A 14,687-nucleotide genomic window follows, 5' to 3' on the forward strand; every position below is an offset into this window, starting at 1 on the left:
TGGGCCCCTCTCACAGCCCTGCCTCCCAGATGAATTCAACACTCCCCTTTAAAAATTTGAGTCTTAATTAACTCCTTCCTCCTTGAGGGACAGGAAGTCCCCTTCCATCCCCCTAAATTTATCTTTCTTCCAGGACTGTGACAAAATAGAGACAGAAACAATGGGGAAGAAATATTTGTTTTGCTCAGTATCAAAGGTACAAGTTGATACTTGCTGGGAGAGCCTGGTGGAGCAGCCAACCTCATAGTCGGCAGGAGGCAGGGCTGAGATATGACAGGAAATGGCCACAAGGCAAAACACATGTTCCCAAGACAAACCCTTCCCATCCCCAACCCCCAAACTACCTCCTCCAGCCAGGCTCCAACTTCTACAGTTCCACCATCTCTGTATAGTCAAATTTTGAATCCAGGGCTGGGGAGAGGGATCATTGGTTAAGAGCACTGGCTGCTCTTCCCGAGGTCCAGGGTTTGGTTTATGGTGTCCACATGGCAGCTCACAGTAGTCTGTGCCCCAGGCCTAAGGGATCTGATGCCCTCTTCTGGCATCCTCACTTGTACACGTGTACATGCAGGCAAAACACTGGGAAGGTTGAATCCATAAAATAGTGAAAGCATTCATTAATCCAGATCCTTCATGATCTGATTAACACTGGAAACACCCCACATATACCTACTATATATATATATATGCATTATTGATCTCCTAGAAATCTTTCAGTCCCCTCACGTTGACGGTCAATATTTACCAACGCAAGGACCCATATAAACTCATCACAAACCTAAACCAATTACCCACCCACAAGGCTAATCATTCTAATGGACTTTTCTGTCTAAAACAAGTTTTGGTGGCTGGGAAACACGTTCCCCACCCACAGCTTTCTCCCATGCCTTCCATGTCATCTCAGTTATTTCAAAACTATGACCTTAGGACAATAATTTCCTAGGGCTGGGGAGATGGGCAAAGTGCTTTCTGTATAAGCAGGTGCCTAAGTTCAGATCCACACTTGAATAAACATCCAGGCATGCTGGTTCATGCTGGTAAGAACAGGAATAGAGGAAGACAGCCCTTGCTGGCCTCTGACCCCTGCGTGCCTCCACAGAGACGAGTGCACTCCGCATACATCCACGTGCCCACATGCACGCAGCCCTGCATCACATGCAAACCAAAAATCAGTTCACTAAAAAGTGCTTCCTGTGCACCGTCTATTTTTCTTTAAAACAAAAATGCCCGGGTCGCAAGTTTCATGCAGCTTTCCTCCTGCAGAAACTTTCCCCAAACCTCACAAGTAAATAGGTAAAGGGTGAACGCTTTCATACCACCTTGGAGACCCCGGCCCTGAGCATAAATCTCTCTGTAAGGGCGTCAGGGGTGCTGTCCCGTGTTCTTGTGCCACCTCCCCTGTGACTCACGGCCAACCCCGCACAGCGCTACACACAAAGCTTCCTCTTAACACAGAAAAGAACACCCAGCAGGTGTTCCCACCCTGGAGAAGAGCTCACATCAAGTCTCTTACGGACAGATGTGGATGCTGCCCGCAGATCCTTGGCGTTGAAAGTCGTGCTTCATAGAATGCCCCGCCGCGTCTCTTTTGTGCCCAGTTGAAAAGATTTCTTGAGGCTGAGTTCTGAGAAACATGACTTACTAGGTCAAAGCAATACGTAGGGTTCTTTTTTTTTTTTTTCCATAGTTGATTGTTCCTACTTCCTAAAGGCGCAAGCCCCCAAGCCCACAGTTGCCCAACGGCACTTCACTCCCCGCAAGCCACCTGCCCAGTGATTTCCTTTGACGCATGGACACCCCTTCTTCCACATGGAAGGAAGCCAGTCACACAGGACTTGGGTTGGAATGATATGAAGGTCCATCTACAGTGCCTTCGGTTGTTCTCAGCCATGCGCTCAGAACAGGGGCACAGGTTGTTAGCATCAATAAAAAGATGTAAGAGGAGCCAGGACACATCAGGGCCAAATCCACCAAGAGTCTCAGCATGTCTGGCTCCCTACAGGCAGAACTGAGGCCAGAGCTGGCCACTAGAGGAGGAAATGCAATCCAGAAAGACATCCACAGTGAGTCAGGCTGTTTGCTGGGCTCTGTTTATTCTGATAAAACCTTCTCTCCATGTGGTGATGTTTAAGCTTGGGGTTGAGGACATGCTACCAACATTACCTGTTCCCAGATCTCTGGGAAAACCACGGTGTGTGACCATGCCGCTCTCCATAGTACAAATATGTGAGAACTCCACCGTGGCTGGATCCAGGCTTATGAAGGCGGTGTGGTGTGGTTGAGCCTCGAGTCAACGAGATGTGTCTATTCTTAGTTGTCAGCATGACTACATCTGGAATAAACTAAAACTCAAAAATGGAGGAGCGTACCTGTGAGGGATAGATCTTTGCTTAATCTGAAGTAGAAAAAGATCTTCTTCTAGTCCAGATCTATGAAGTAGGAAGACACACTTTTAAGCCAGATCTTTAGAGCTGGGAAAACACACTTATATGGACCATGCCTTCTGCAGGAAGCTTATAGAAGGACATGGAAGAAGGAAGCTTTTGTTGTTTGCCTGCTTGTCCTCACTTGCTGGGAAGTCCATTCCCTCACTGACGTTAGAGCTAACTTCTTCAGGGTTCTGGTATCTACTGAAGACCAGCTGGGACATCTAGCCCCATGGACTGAACAACTACTAGATTCTTGGACTCTTCCATTCATAGGTAGCCAGTGTTGGATTAGCTGGACCACAGCCTATAAGTCATCCTAATAAATCCCACGGATGGATGGATGGATGGATGGATGGATGGATGGATGGTCAGATGGTCATTTTACTCTAGAGAACCCTGACTAATAAGAAGCCATGTGCATCAGCTTTTAATTGCCAGCAAGAACCAGGACAAACTGGCCCCAGCACACATCATATAAGAAGGTACCTGAAACATCATCTTAGTTACCCAGAAAGCAGGATGCCTTCTCTTGGATGCTTAACCTGTCTCTGCAAGGTCTCACCCTAATGCCATCACATGAACTTCCCAAGCCTTGAATGTGTGCTTCTAAAACCCAGGTGGATTTGAGTGACTGGGACCAAGAGTGGGAATCAGTTTGGCCTGATATCCCAGACCCATAACCATATCTAGCTAGAGTAGTTAAAGCAGGAGGATTTCAAGTTCAAAGAGCCCTTGAGGTGCACATCTTTGCCAGTGCCTTTGTTGATCATGTGCAAAAACCTAGTGCAAAAGCCCTGGCTTCAACCCCCAACACTGAAGGAGGAAGTAGAGAGTCTGGGCATCAGCCTCTTGCTAACTCGGTGATCATAGGCAAGTTAAGGTTTCTGAGCTTGTGCTTCACCACCTATCAAAAGGGTTGCTGACCCAAAGAGGTCATTCTTAAGACTAGGCAAGCTCATGTCTAGTGTGCTAGCTAGTTGTCTGTCAACGCTATATGCAAACTAGAGTTATCAGAAAGAAGGGAACCTCAATTGAGAGAAATGACCCCTTGAGATCCAGTTGTGTCATTACCAGTCCCCTCCTCCTCACTTACTGGTGTGATGCCGGTGGTCATGACCTGGTGGCCTAAGAGGGAGAGTGAGGCGGGAATGACCCAGGGTGTTGGAGACCTCGGGTGACGGGTGAGCGAGACAAAACTAGACGTCTCAGGAGGCAGACTCCATTGAGCAGCTCATTTAATTGTGGGGAACAAAGGCTATGCAAACCTTTGGGGAGGGGTAGAAGCCTTTGAGGTGAGTATATATCATTGGCTAGGGCTAAGGTGCTGGAATGCCTTCTTTGCATGAGGAAGAATTCCAGGTGCTTGCTGGACTTGACCTTTTATGCAGAGAGGAAGTTCAAACGGTAACTGGTTGCCAGGCTGTGTGATGACCTCGAGGGGGCCAGAGGTGGGGCCTGAAAGGCCGTGTGCACTGGGACATGTGGGCCCAGGACAGAAAGAGAGGAATCTTGCTCCCACCAGTCTCAATTCAAGATTTTCAGTGTTTGGACACACCTCGACCTCACCCTTGCTCCAGGCCCGCTCACCAGTTCCCACCTGCTCCCCACCACGGGGGCCACGGGGAGCAAACCAGCAACCAGCACCCCTCTGTCGACTCCCACCTCTAGGCTCCTGCGTGCTTTGACTTCCTGACTTCCTTCAATGGTGAACAGCAATGTGGAAGTGTGAGCCGAATAAGCCCTTTCGTCCCCAACTCGATGTCGGTCACGATGTTTCGTCGAAGCAATGAAAACCCTAAGACATCTGGACACACAGTGAATGTTCATTCTGTGACAGATATTGAAGATACAAATCTCTGAAGAGCAGTTAGAGCTATGCTCCTCAGCATCTCAGAGGCCTCAAGCTGCTAAAGAACTAAACATAGGAGAGGAGAATTCCACTACCAGCAGATGAGAGCCTTAGTGACTGGACAGACGTGCAGGCTGGGGAGAAAGGCCACACCAGCTTTCACCAGTGATGGCAAGCCCCGTGGAACAGAGGGAGGAGGCAGCCAACACTGGTTTACCGTGCACGAAGATCATGGCACAGACAGAATTAGGCCATTGAGAGCCCCTGTGATTATATAAGTCTGGTTACTTCAGGCTGTCCCAGAGAGCCAGCTTGGGCCTTGTCAGAAAGCCAGGTAGATGGAAGACTGGCTTTTATTAGCTACTGGTCCTGTATATGCCGCTTGCTTTGTGCTTTGTTGGACATTCCCTGCGTGCAAGGATTCTCAAGCTATAGTGTGCACGAAGTAAATGAAGGTCTTGGTGAAGCTGCCAATTTGTTAGATCTGGGCAGGGTTGAGACTGCATTCTAGCAAACTCTTGACAATGCTAACTTTTATTAAGAGTCCAGGCACTTGGGGCTAGTGACCTCCTGCTACCAGTAGGGCCTCCTCCTGAAGGTTCCAAAGCCAAGGCAGCACCACCAGCTGAGGACAGGCTTCCACAGGGTCCACTCCAACCTGAAATATAAAGCTTTCTGCTATAAAATAGCTTGGATTGCCGTTCTGCATGTGCAGTTTTGCAGCTAAATGTGTGTTATTTGACTTAACGGGAGCACCCTTCCACATCTGCACCTCTGCCTTGGAGGTTATCGGTAACAAAACAGACTCAACTACGCTTCCAAGACTAAGTTCTCACCTCAGCAAAAAACAGAGTAGTATTCTGAACAACACACATTGCTAAGCGACTTTCTAATTCACCTATCTTTCTATTTAAACGGGGTTCTCTTTTGCTGTGTGGGACGCCTCCCAACCACTGCCGGGAATGTCGCAGCAAAGGAAGTGAGCCACACCACCGCCCACTGGAGCTTCCGTCCCCGAGCAGTGGCTGGGGGGTGTAATCAAAGCTAACCATGCAAAGACCAAGGTAATCAAGGCTGGAGAGACGGCCCAGAGACGGAGAGCACCTGCTGCTCTCGCCGGGGGATCAGGGTCTGGTTCCCAGCACCCACACCGTGGGCTCAAAACCATCTGCAGCTCCATTCCAGAGCATGCAGCGCCCTCGCCTGACCTCTGTGGACACCGGCCATGCACGTGGTGAACAGACATACATGCAGGCAAAACACTCATGCACATAAGATCTAACTTTTTAAAAATCTGCAAGAGGAGCAAGTGCAATCACGAGGAAACCGACGGGTGCTCTGAAAACGATCAGCTGGAGGCTGGCTTGTCGGTTTGATCATCCAGGAAGTCTCTCTTAGAATGGGCATTCTGGGTGAAATATCCGACTTATTACCCACCCCACCCCCCAACCCTCCTCTTCCCAGCATTACTCCTCCATCTGGCCCTCAAGCGCACACCTCGGGAGTGGAAGAACACAGCACGATCACCTGGTCACCTTATTTCTGAAAAAGCAGGACAGGGCCCCCCGTGGCCTGGGAGATTCCGGGAGCTTGCACCACTGCAGCCTCCCTGGTGTGCAATCAGCATTTCCCCTCCTCAGCGACAGAGCCCCTCGAACATCCTAAACTAGCCCGTGGAATTTTCATCTTGAGTGAAGACACTTTGCCCAGAATTAGAGCTGGGAAAGCGAGAGTAAAGCGTTTGAGAAAATTGCTCTGATTGCCCCAAAAGAGACGTCGCCAAGTGACCTCCAAGAACAAAATGTGCTGGGAGGATGCAGTTTGAAGAGATGAGCCTGGGCCCAAATGCTCTCTCCTCTTGATTTCTGGGAAACAGGCGCCCTCAGAAAGCACCAGCAGGGAGAAAATGATGGCCTGAAAATCATAGCTTTCTCCCCTTGAGAGCTGCCTGCCCCACCTCGCCTCCCACCGCTGTCAGCTCCTTCTCAGAGCCTTGCCAGGATCGTGTTATTCTTGTTAATAGCTGAGCCAGATTCACCTTGTTTGAGACTCATTTCTTTTCACAGCCTGCAACAATCTCTCTGCCCAGCTGATAGCCTTGGCCCCATCTCACAGGTGGAGACCCTGAGGCCAGGAGAAGCCAAGCAACCATGCACAAAGTCACACCCATGGAAGGCGGAGGGTCAGGCCAACTCCCGCCCAGCAACAGGTCCCAATATGCAAGAAGATCGCCTGAGATCACCAGACAGCAAACCAATCAGATGTGCTAACCAAACAACCATCGCTTCCTCCTCCCCACCACTGAAGCTGGCTTTTGGCTCAGCCTCCATATCCAACCCCGGAGCTTTGCTCATTATAGCCATGCAGGGAGCCTTGCCGATGGAGGTCCAAGTTCCCAGCAGAGCTTGGAATCTGGCTGGCAGAGCGTCCACCCAAGGAGCCGCTGTCATTCCATCCTCTTTTTTTTTTTTTTTTTTTTAAAGAAAGCAAGTCACAGAGAGACATCCAACTTCGGGTCAGGGAAGCAGGGCTCGGTTCGGTGACAGCGCTAATGGGGAAGGTTCTCCAGCTGGCTTTTCACCTCCGCAGAAGGTGTGCAGGTGTGCAGCGGACTTCCTGCTCCGGCTGTTTGATCTCTCCTCCCCGACTACTGATCTTCCTTTTGGGTTTATTTGCTACGGAGAAGGAAACATCAGAGAGATCAATCCTGTCCAACCTGGACTCTGTTTTATCAGTGGCTTTGCAGAGGCGGGGCTGGGGGCTCCCAAAGGTCCGCAGGGATCTGGCTGCATCTTTAGCTCATTTAGCCTGCCGCTTGAAGTCGCAGCAGACTCCAGGTCGCCTTGGAAGTCAGCATTAGCGGAAGGCTTCTGTCTTCCCGGTTGGACCTGAATTTTTAAGATTTCGAAAGCCTAGCTGGGCCCAGATTTAATTTTGAAAGGGAAAGGGGTTGCTTTTGAACTTCAAGAAGGCGCTGGCAGCTCAGCGGGGGCTGCCTAAGCAAAGAAAAAAAGCCCAAAGCCCTGTGGTCATGAAAGACACCGCTGAGCAGGAGCATCAAGGCCGCCTGTTGGCTAGCCTGCGACCAGGCTTCAGAAGGGCTGCTGTTTAAATACCGCGTATAAGGCTGCTCCGTCCTCCAGCGGATTTTAAATATTCCTTAATTTGATTACTCGAGGGAAAAGCAAGCAGAACAGACTCCAATGGGCTTCTCTGTTAATTACTCAGAACTTTTTATCCTGTAACCAAACATGAAGTCTCACAAAAGCTTGGAGGTAAATCCCCCCAACACCTCAACCTGGCTCCCAGCCTGGAGTCTGTCCCTTTTGTTATGGTTGTGGATTTCTAGACAGCCGAGGGGTCCTGTCTCCTTATTAGCGGCAGCCTGTAGATCTGCTACTCAGAGCCCTGCATTGTGAGAAGCCAGCCTCAGGTTCAGTCCAACCTGACCATGTCTGTCCCCTGTGTCTAATACTTTGATCCGCAGACATCATGTGGGGACAGACTCTGACAAGCCTAGACACTGGGAGTGTCACCCCCATTCCCGCAACTATCAGAGTTGCTCTTAGCGCTTCATCTCCTCCAACATGCTCCATACAGGTTGAGAGCCAGCAAAGTATGTCACAGGTCTCACACACCCCAAATCAGCCTGCAGAGAAAGGGAAGTTAAAAAAAGGAGTGGATGCATGGATAAGGAGATTTATAAATGAGTGGGAACATGGATGGATGGGTGTGTGAATGGATAAGTGTAGCAGAGTAGAAGGATGAATGGGTGTGTGGATGGATAGAGGCTGAGTGGATGGGTGCGTGGATGGATGGGTGGATGGGTGGGTGGGTGGATATGTGGATGGGTGGGTGGATATGTGGATGGATGGGTGGGTGGATGGATGGGTGGGTGGGTGGATGGATGGGTGGGTGGATGGATGGGTGGGTGGGTGGATATGTGGATGGGTGGGTGGATGGGTGGATATGTGGATGGGTGGGTGGATGGGTGGGTGGATGGGTGGGTGGGTGGATATGTGGATGGGTGGGTGGATGGATGGGTGGATGGGTGGGTGGATGGGTGGGTGGGTGGGTGGATATGTGGATGGATGGGTGGGTGGATGGGTGGGTGGATGGGTGGGTGGATGGGTGGGTGGGTGGATGGGTGGGTGGATGGGTGGGTGGGTGGATGGGTGGGTGGGTGGGTGGATATGTGGATGGGTGGGTGGATGGGTGGGTGGATGGGTGGGTGGATGGGTGGGTGGGTGGGGGGATGGGTGGATGGGTGGGTGGATGGGTGGGTGGGTGGGTGGATGGGTGGGTGGGTGGGGGGATGGGTGGATGGGTGGGTGGGTGGATGGGTGGGTGGGTGGGTGGATGGATGGATGGGTGGGTGGGTAGACTGACAGTAGATGGATGGATGGATGGATGGATGGATAATGAAAGAACAGATCGATAGAAAATTTGATAAGCAAATTGATTGATTTACAGGTAGTTAGATCACAGCAAGATTCCCCACTTGTATATCAAGCTCCATAACCATTAACTTCAAAATCTAAAGGCTCCAAAACCTCAGCTCTTTCATGACTCATTTGACCACAGAATCAGACCTGAACCAAAATGAAGCAAACTGAAACTTAACATGGAATCCCAATTTTAGCGTCTTTATTTCTTTCTCTGAGTATAAGTGTCCACATACTTTATCGCAGACATGTTACTGTGTTTCACTGTGAGAGTCTGCTCCAGGCCCACTGGAGGGGTATTTAGTAATGCACGGCGTGTGCCACATAGCCCGTTCAAAAAGGCCAGCATGGTAAATTTGTAACAGGTCTGTGGGGGAGGAAATCGCCCACAGCACCTGTTGGGGCTTTAGCCTCTTATCCGGAAAGTTCCCAGGCCCCCAGGGAAGGGCATGGAGCTTATTTACATGGAGTAGGCACACACGTAATAAACATAATTCAAGATCACAGTACAAGAGAAATGGAGAGCCGTGGGGCTAGGACCCTTGAGTCCAGTCCTGCCATTGGTTGCAGAGGGGGCTGATAATGAATGTGGCTTAACCGGCTAGTGATGGGGAGATGATTCCGTGAGCACCCAGAAACCTCCGGCACAAAGCATCTCAGATAACTTCTGATCAAACCAGGGGTTTCATTTCACAACTCACCATGCCCACTCTCTCGGCCCCGCCCAGCTGCGCTGCTCGCTGTGGTACCCAGAGTACCCCTGATGTTGGTGCCTGTGAACAACAGGCAAGGCACAAATGCAGACACTTTCTGGTCCAACTGCAGCATAACTGCCACCTCACCCTGGACTCCGTAATGCCCAAGCCCAGAAGGCAAACATGCAGAATGTGTGCAAATATACTCCACCCGCCTCAGCCCTCGCCCAGGAAGCAGTGGTCTCTCTTAGCTCAGGTTTGTCTTTCCCTCTAAAGACCCATCCTTAGAGGACTGTCCCCGAGTTAAAAATAGTAGCGGGAGAGAGTCATACTAGAGAGCAGCCGCCAGTCAGCCTGAATGTGTGTTTCTTTAGGGAAAAGGTGAGCAGGTTGGGGCGGGGCCAGACCTTGAAACAAACCGGGAGTCTGCAAACTGAAAACTCATTAAGCTGTTTCTCACACAGGGACCCAGGCGGCAGCAAGAGCTCAATAAAGAAGATCAACAAGGACAAGTCCATGGGGCAGAGGTGGGATCACTTCGTCACAGCTCCTAAGGTAACCAGGGAGCCTGACCCCAGCCGAATTCAGTCTCTGATGGGAGAGGTTGATTTATATATGTCTAGGTAGTTAGGTGGTTTTCCAAGCAAAGGAAGACCATGTTTGCTGTTTTTTTTGTTTGTTTTTTTTTTTTTTTTTGTGGGGGGGGGGTTGATACATTTTAATTAAAATGATTGTCTGGGGATTATAGGAAAAACGACATTTGGCCAGACATACCGGAAGGAGGCGAGACAGAGAGGTGGTTGTGATGGGCATCTGCTTAGTAAGATGTCAAGAAGGAAATGGACTCGCCTCACTCTGTCCTTTAATTGATAGTGCCCCTCCTCCTCCTCCTCCTCCTCCTCCTCCTCCTCCTCCTCCTCCTCCCCCCTTCCCCTCTCTTCCCCCTCCTTCCCTCACCCTCTTTCTTCCTCCACCAGACATTCTTCCAAGCCACAAGTGTATTCACTTGATTAAGAAGGTATTTTGAGGCCTGTTGTCTTCCACCCGAAGCTGTGCCGTCTCCAAAGCTGGAGTCCACCTGCTCAACAAACACACACAAAGAACAGCAATAAACAGATAACGCTGCCATTCGAGCGGGCACGGCTGTGCAGCGGGTCTGTGCAGACCCCGCCCCTTGTCCCCTGAACCAGTCCAGCGCCCACACCATCTGCCACGGGATTCTTGAGAAGCTTGGGGAAAGGATGTGCGAACCCAGAGAGTGTGAAAATGGGAGCAGGAGAGATGGCTCAGGGGAAAGGGCACTTGCAGCCAAGGCTGATGTCCTGAGATCCAGCTCCAGGACCCATGTGGTGGGAGGAGAGAACCAGCTCCCAAAAGTCGCCCTCTGCCCTCCACATACTCACACACACAATCGCACACACTCACACACGTACACACACATCACAGACACACAGAGTCAACATATCACACACATACACTTACACATCACACACACACCATACACACAGACAGAGACACACACACATCATACACACACACAGACACACTCGTGCATACACATAGACATACACACACGCACACACAAGCAATAAACCTATTACGGACAGGTTTGAGAAGCACTCCTCAGCATGCTGACGGATGGGCGGTGACTTGTGTGGGGTCGTACGGCCAGGCCCGGGTTCACCTTGGGCCTGTGTGTCAAACATAAGGCTTTTTAGAGTCACACGCCCCATGACAGGACTGTTCCCCTGATCCTTGCTCTTACAGCGGCACCCTGGAACACGCACAAGCCAGAGCCTTTGTTTTCTCACTCAAAGTCACTGTGGAGACACGGTGTACACCTATCTGTAGAGACACACAGAGCAGCAGGGCCCTGATTCTCAGGAAAAAAAGAAAGTGTTTTTCCAGAAGGTTCAGTACTGCTACCGTTGATTTCTTACAGTCCCGTCTCCCAGACCCTGTGGGTCACACCCGGACAGTGGCGTGGTGCACTCTGGGGTTGGGGGGTGGAGTTGGCAGGACAACTGGAGTGGCTGCTGTGGCTCATCCCACCTTGTGACCTTGGACAAGCCCTTTCTCCTCCCCGGACCTCAGTTCAGCCCTCTGTAAATGGGGATCTAGAAAGGAGACACTGGCCGAAGTCCCCGAGGGCCTTGTGGTACACAAAGACCTCATCAGTAGCAGGCAGTGTTCCTCAAAATGGGGAAATCCTGCCAGTTGGGGGGGGGGGGTAAGAATCAGGTTGAGTGGAGCACAGCAGGGAGTGGTAAGGTCTGTGGCAAAATGAAGCACAGCCAAAGGGAAGGCTGGGGGACCCATACTACCACATGCAAATGGGAGCCCAGGGTCCATTATTCCGAACAAAAGCCAAGCAGTTAGGTTTCTCTAAGTGTCAATTTTGTTTTTTTAAAATGGGTGGCTAAGTATGTCTCTAACCTCTGCTTCTCAGAAAGCATAAGAGTTCACTTAGGGGAAAAAAAAAAGCCAGTCCCTCCAGAGGCAGAACTTGGCAGTTGGGTCATGTCACTCCTGAGCAGACTGTGAAAGCAAGAAAGGCGTGTGGGGACTCATTCAGGGAGAGTCAGTTCGCTGAAGGGCAAATGACATGCTGAAGCTCCTGTCTCCCCGACGTTTCATCCTCCTGAACTCTCAGTCACTCCTAAGTCCCGCCAGGTCCCAGCTCAGGGGAGGTGCGAGGAGGGCTGGGGATAGGAAGGTCTTTTTGTGGCCACCTCAGCCCATCCCCGTTGTTGTTTTATTAATGAGGAAGCTGAGGCAGCATGCTCTCCTCCCCCAGCTCACAGTCCAGGGCTCCCAGACAGATCCCGGGTTAACCCCGGGTTAAACCTTCCACGGTGGTCTGGAGTTCCCCAGCACCAGGGAGGGGCGGCCCGGCGTACTGCCATCGCTGAGCTCTGACATCCTCTCTCACGGGGTGACAGGGAGTGTGGAGCATCCTGTCGGGTGGGCGGACAAGCTCCTGGCTAAGCTGCAGAGTCAGGACAAGGGAAGCCTCCTGACAAAGGGACGGAGGGACATCAGCTCTCTACTGATTTTTCCTCCCATCACCGCCATCATTTTGTGCGATGCCCTGGAAAGCTGGACAACCACAGTCCAGACTCCAGTGCCCCCAGCCGTCATGGGCTGAAGCCTTCTTCTGCTTGTGCAAAATTGTGTCAGAAAACTTAGGGAAAGGAGCAAAGCAAAGGAAGAAATGGAAGGCGAAGCCCTAAAGTCTTACCACTGTGTCTTTCCCCTACCTTTTCCCTTCCTCTGTGCAGCCAAGAAATCCCTCCCTGCTTCTGGTGCAGGGAGTTCCGCCTACAGTCAAGGCCCTACAGCGTTAACTGATCAAAACTCTACTAACACCTCCTGCTTCAACACAGTTGATTCCCACAAGCAAACCAGCTGAGCGAAATTCTCCCCACCTAATATCATGATGAGAAATCTTGGTGTGGCCTTTAGGACCCCCTCCCTCACCCCCCTGCTCTCTGTTGCCTTCTGCCCTAGGATGGTAAACATTATGAGTCTCATATAAATTTGATACCAACCTTAGGCCCTCAAGCATTTTCATTTTAAAAGCTCTCAAAGAAAATTATTTCTGGGGCCGAGAAGATGGCTTGGTGAGTTAGAAGGCTTGCTGCACACGCCTAGGGACCTGAGTTCAAATACCCACCACCTACAGTAAGACTCATGTTCGTGTAATCCCAGCACTGCTGGGAGAGTGGTAGAGACAGGGGGGTCGCTGGGGCTTGCTGGATGCCAGCCTAGCTCCAGTTCCAGTGAGAGAATGGCATTTTAGGTGGCACGAGGAATCGTCAGTACAGGGACAAGGGTACTTCCAGAGACACACAGAATGTCCTTTAATGGCTGGTGACAAAAGGTTGTTCCATATATCCAGCATATGTCCATAGTGTTTAGGAGTGGAGGAGAATTCAGTGACCTTTGGCCCTTCTCCTTAACTTAAGCAGGGATTAGAAATACCACTTCCATTTTCCTTCCCTACTTCCTTCTTTACTTCCTTCCTCCCTCCCTTCTGCTCCTCTCCCAACTCTTCTTCCCTCCCTCCCAGTCTCTCCCCATCCCTTCTTCCATCTCCCTCTCTTCTTTTCTCCAACCATCCTTTCTGACATCTGACATCCCTCTTTTTTCTCTCTTTCCTTCAGACCAAGAAATTTAAAGTCCCTGCCATTCGCACGGCCAGCCGGAAGCTCAGCAGGCGCGCCTCTACCCTCAGCCTGTCCCGGACCAGCGGGGGCTCTTCTCCACAGAGCAGCATGTTGTCTGTGAACCCGGGCTCTGATGAGCTCCCCAGTGTGGTCACACAGGGCACTGGCACTGGCAGCAAAGACATTGAAGACAATGAGTCGTCTTCCACTAAGCCAGACGAAGAACCTCTCCACCCAGGTAAGTTGCGCCTCAGATACTACCACAGTCTGTCTTTACATTCCTAGGTCTTCAGCCCACTCCTGCCCCACCTCCAGCCCTGCTCAGCAGAGACACAGAAGCCAAAGCTCTCTACCATTGGCCTTACTCAATGCCTTTAGGTCCCTTTCCTTGCCTCCCCCCCCAGTCCCCACCCTTCACAAAGACTGAAAATGTCCCCCATAACTTGTTTCGCTGAGCCCCTCCCCCATAGGGACACAGCCAAAATCACCTTTTGCCTTCTTTACACCTTAAAAATACTTCATTTGCCTCCATTCCTATAGACTTTTATCCTTTCCACACTTCACACATCCAAAAATTATGATCAAGATATGTCTACCTTATTTTTCCACATTATTCAAATTCAAATCAGTACCTGGTTGTTAGAGATTTATCCATGTGTCGCCTTTGCTCAGTTTGGACTATTTTGTGTGTGGGAGAGCGAGACAGCACATGCTCACATAGCCCAAGGCGTCCTGTGACTCACAGGCGTCCTGCCTCAGTCTAGGGAATGCTGGACTTAAAGGCGTATGTACGCCACCACACCCAGCTCAAGGAACACTCACCTTACCCATACATTGTCAAATGTATGTGAGCCAACACTTTTATGAAGCTGACAGAGTGAGCATCTGTGGATCTGTTGTCACAATCTTACTTTAAAATGCTCCTATCGGCCCACGTGCATCCTTTGTCCCACCCCCCCTTCCCAGTTTGAACCTGAAGGGCCGCAAATCTACTTTTCTGCACAGAAGTGTATGTTTTCTCTTACCAGTCACTCTTATAGCAGTTCAAGGGCAAGCACAAGGACCTGTGTTCAAATCCCCAGAACCACAAAAACAAAAAT

At 50.7% G+C, this 14,687-nt stretch overlaps 1 protein-coding gene across 1 annotated transcript in view; it reads left to right on the forward strand.

The window, feature by feature from the left end:
* Ccdc60 (coiled-coil domain containing 60) overlaps positions 1-14,687 on the forward strand; it is a 155,245-nt gene that overhangs the window by 117,942 nt on the left and 22,616 nt on the right. Inside the window, exons 6-7 of the mRNA XM_060382538.1 lie at positions 9,883-9,973; positions 13,585-13,825. Coding sequence (XP_060238521.1) covers positions 9,883-9,973; positions 13,585-13,825 — 332 coding nt within the window. The remainder of the gene's footprint in view (positions 1-9,882; positions 9,974-13,584; positions 13,826-14,687) is intronic.

The sequence above is a fragment of the Meriones unguiculatus genome, chromosome 4, assembly GCF_030254825.1.
Source record: "Meriones unguiculatus strain TT.TT164.6M chromosome 4, Bangor_MerUng_6.1, whole genome shotgun sequence".
NCBI classification, from domain to species: Eukaryota; Metazoa; Chordata; class Mammalia; order Rodentia; family Muridae; genus Meriones; species Meriones unguiculatus.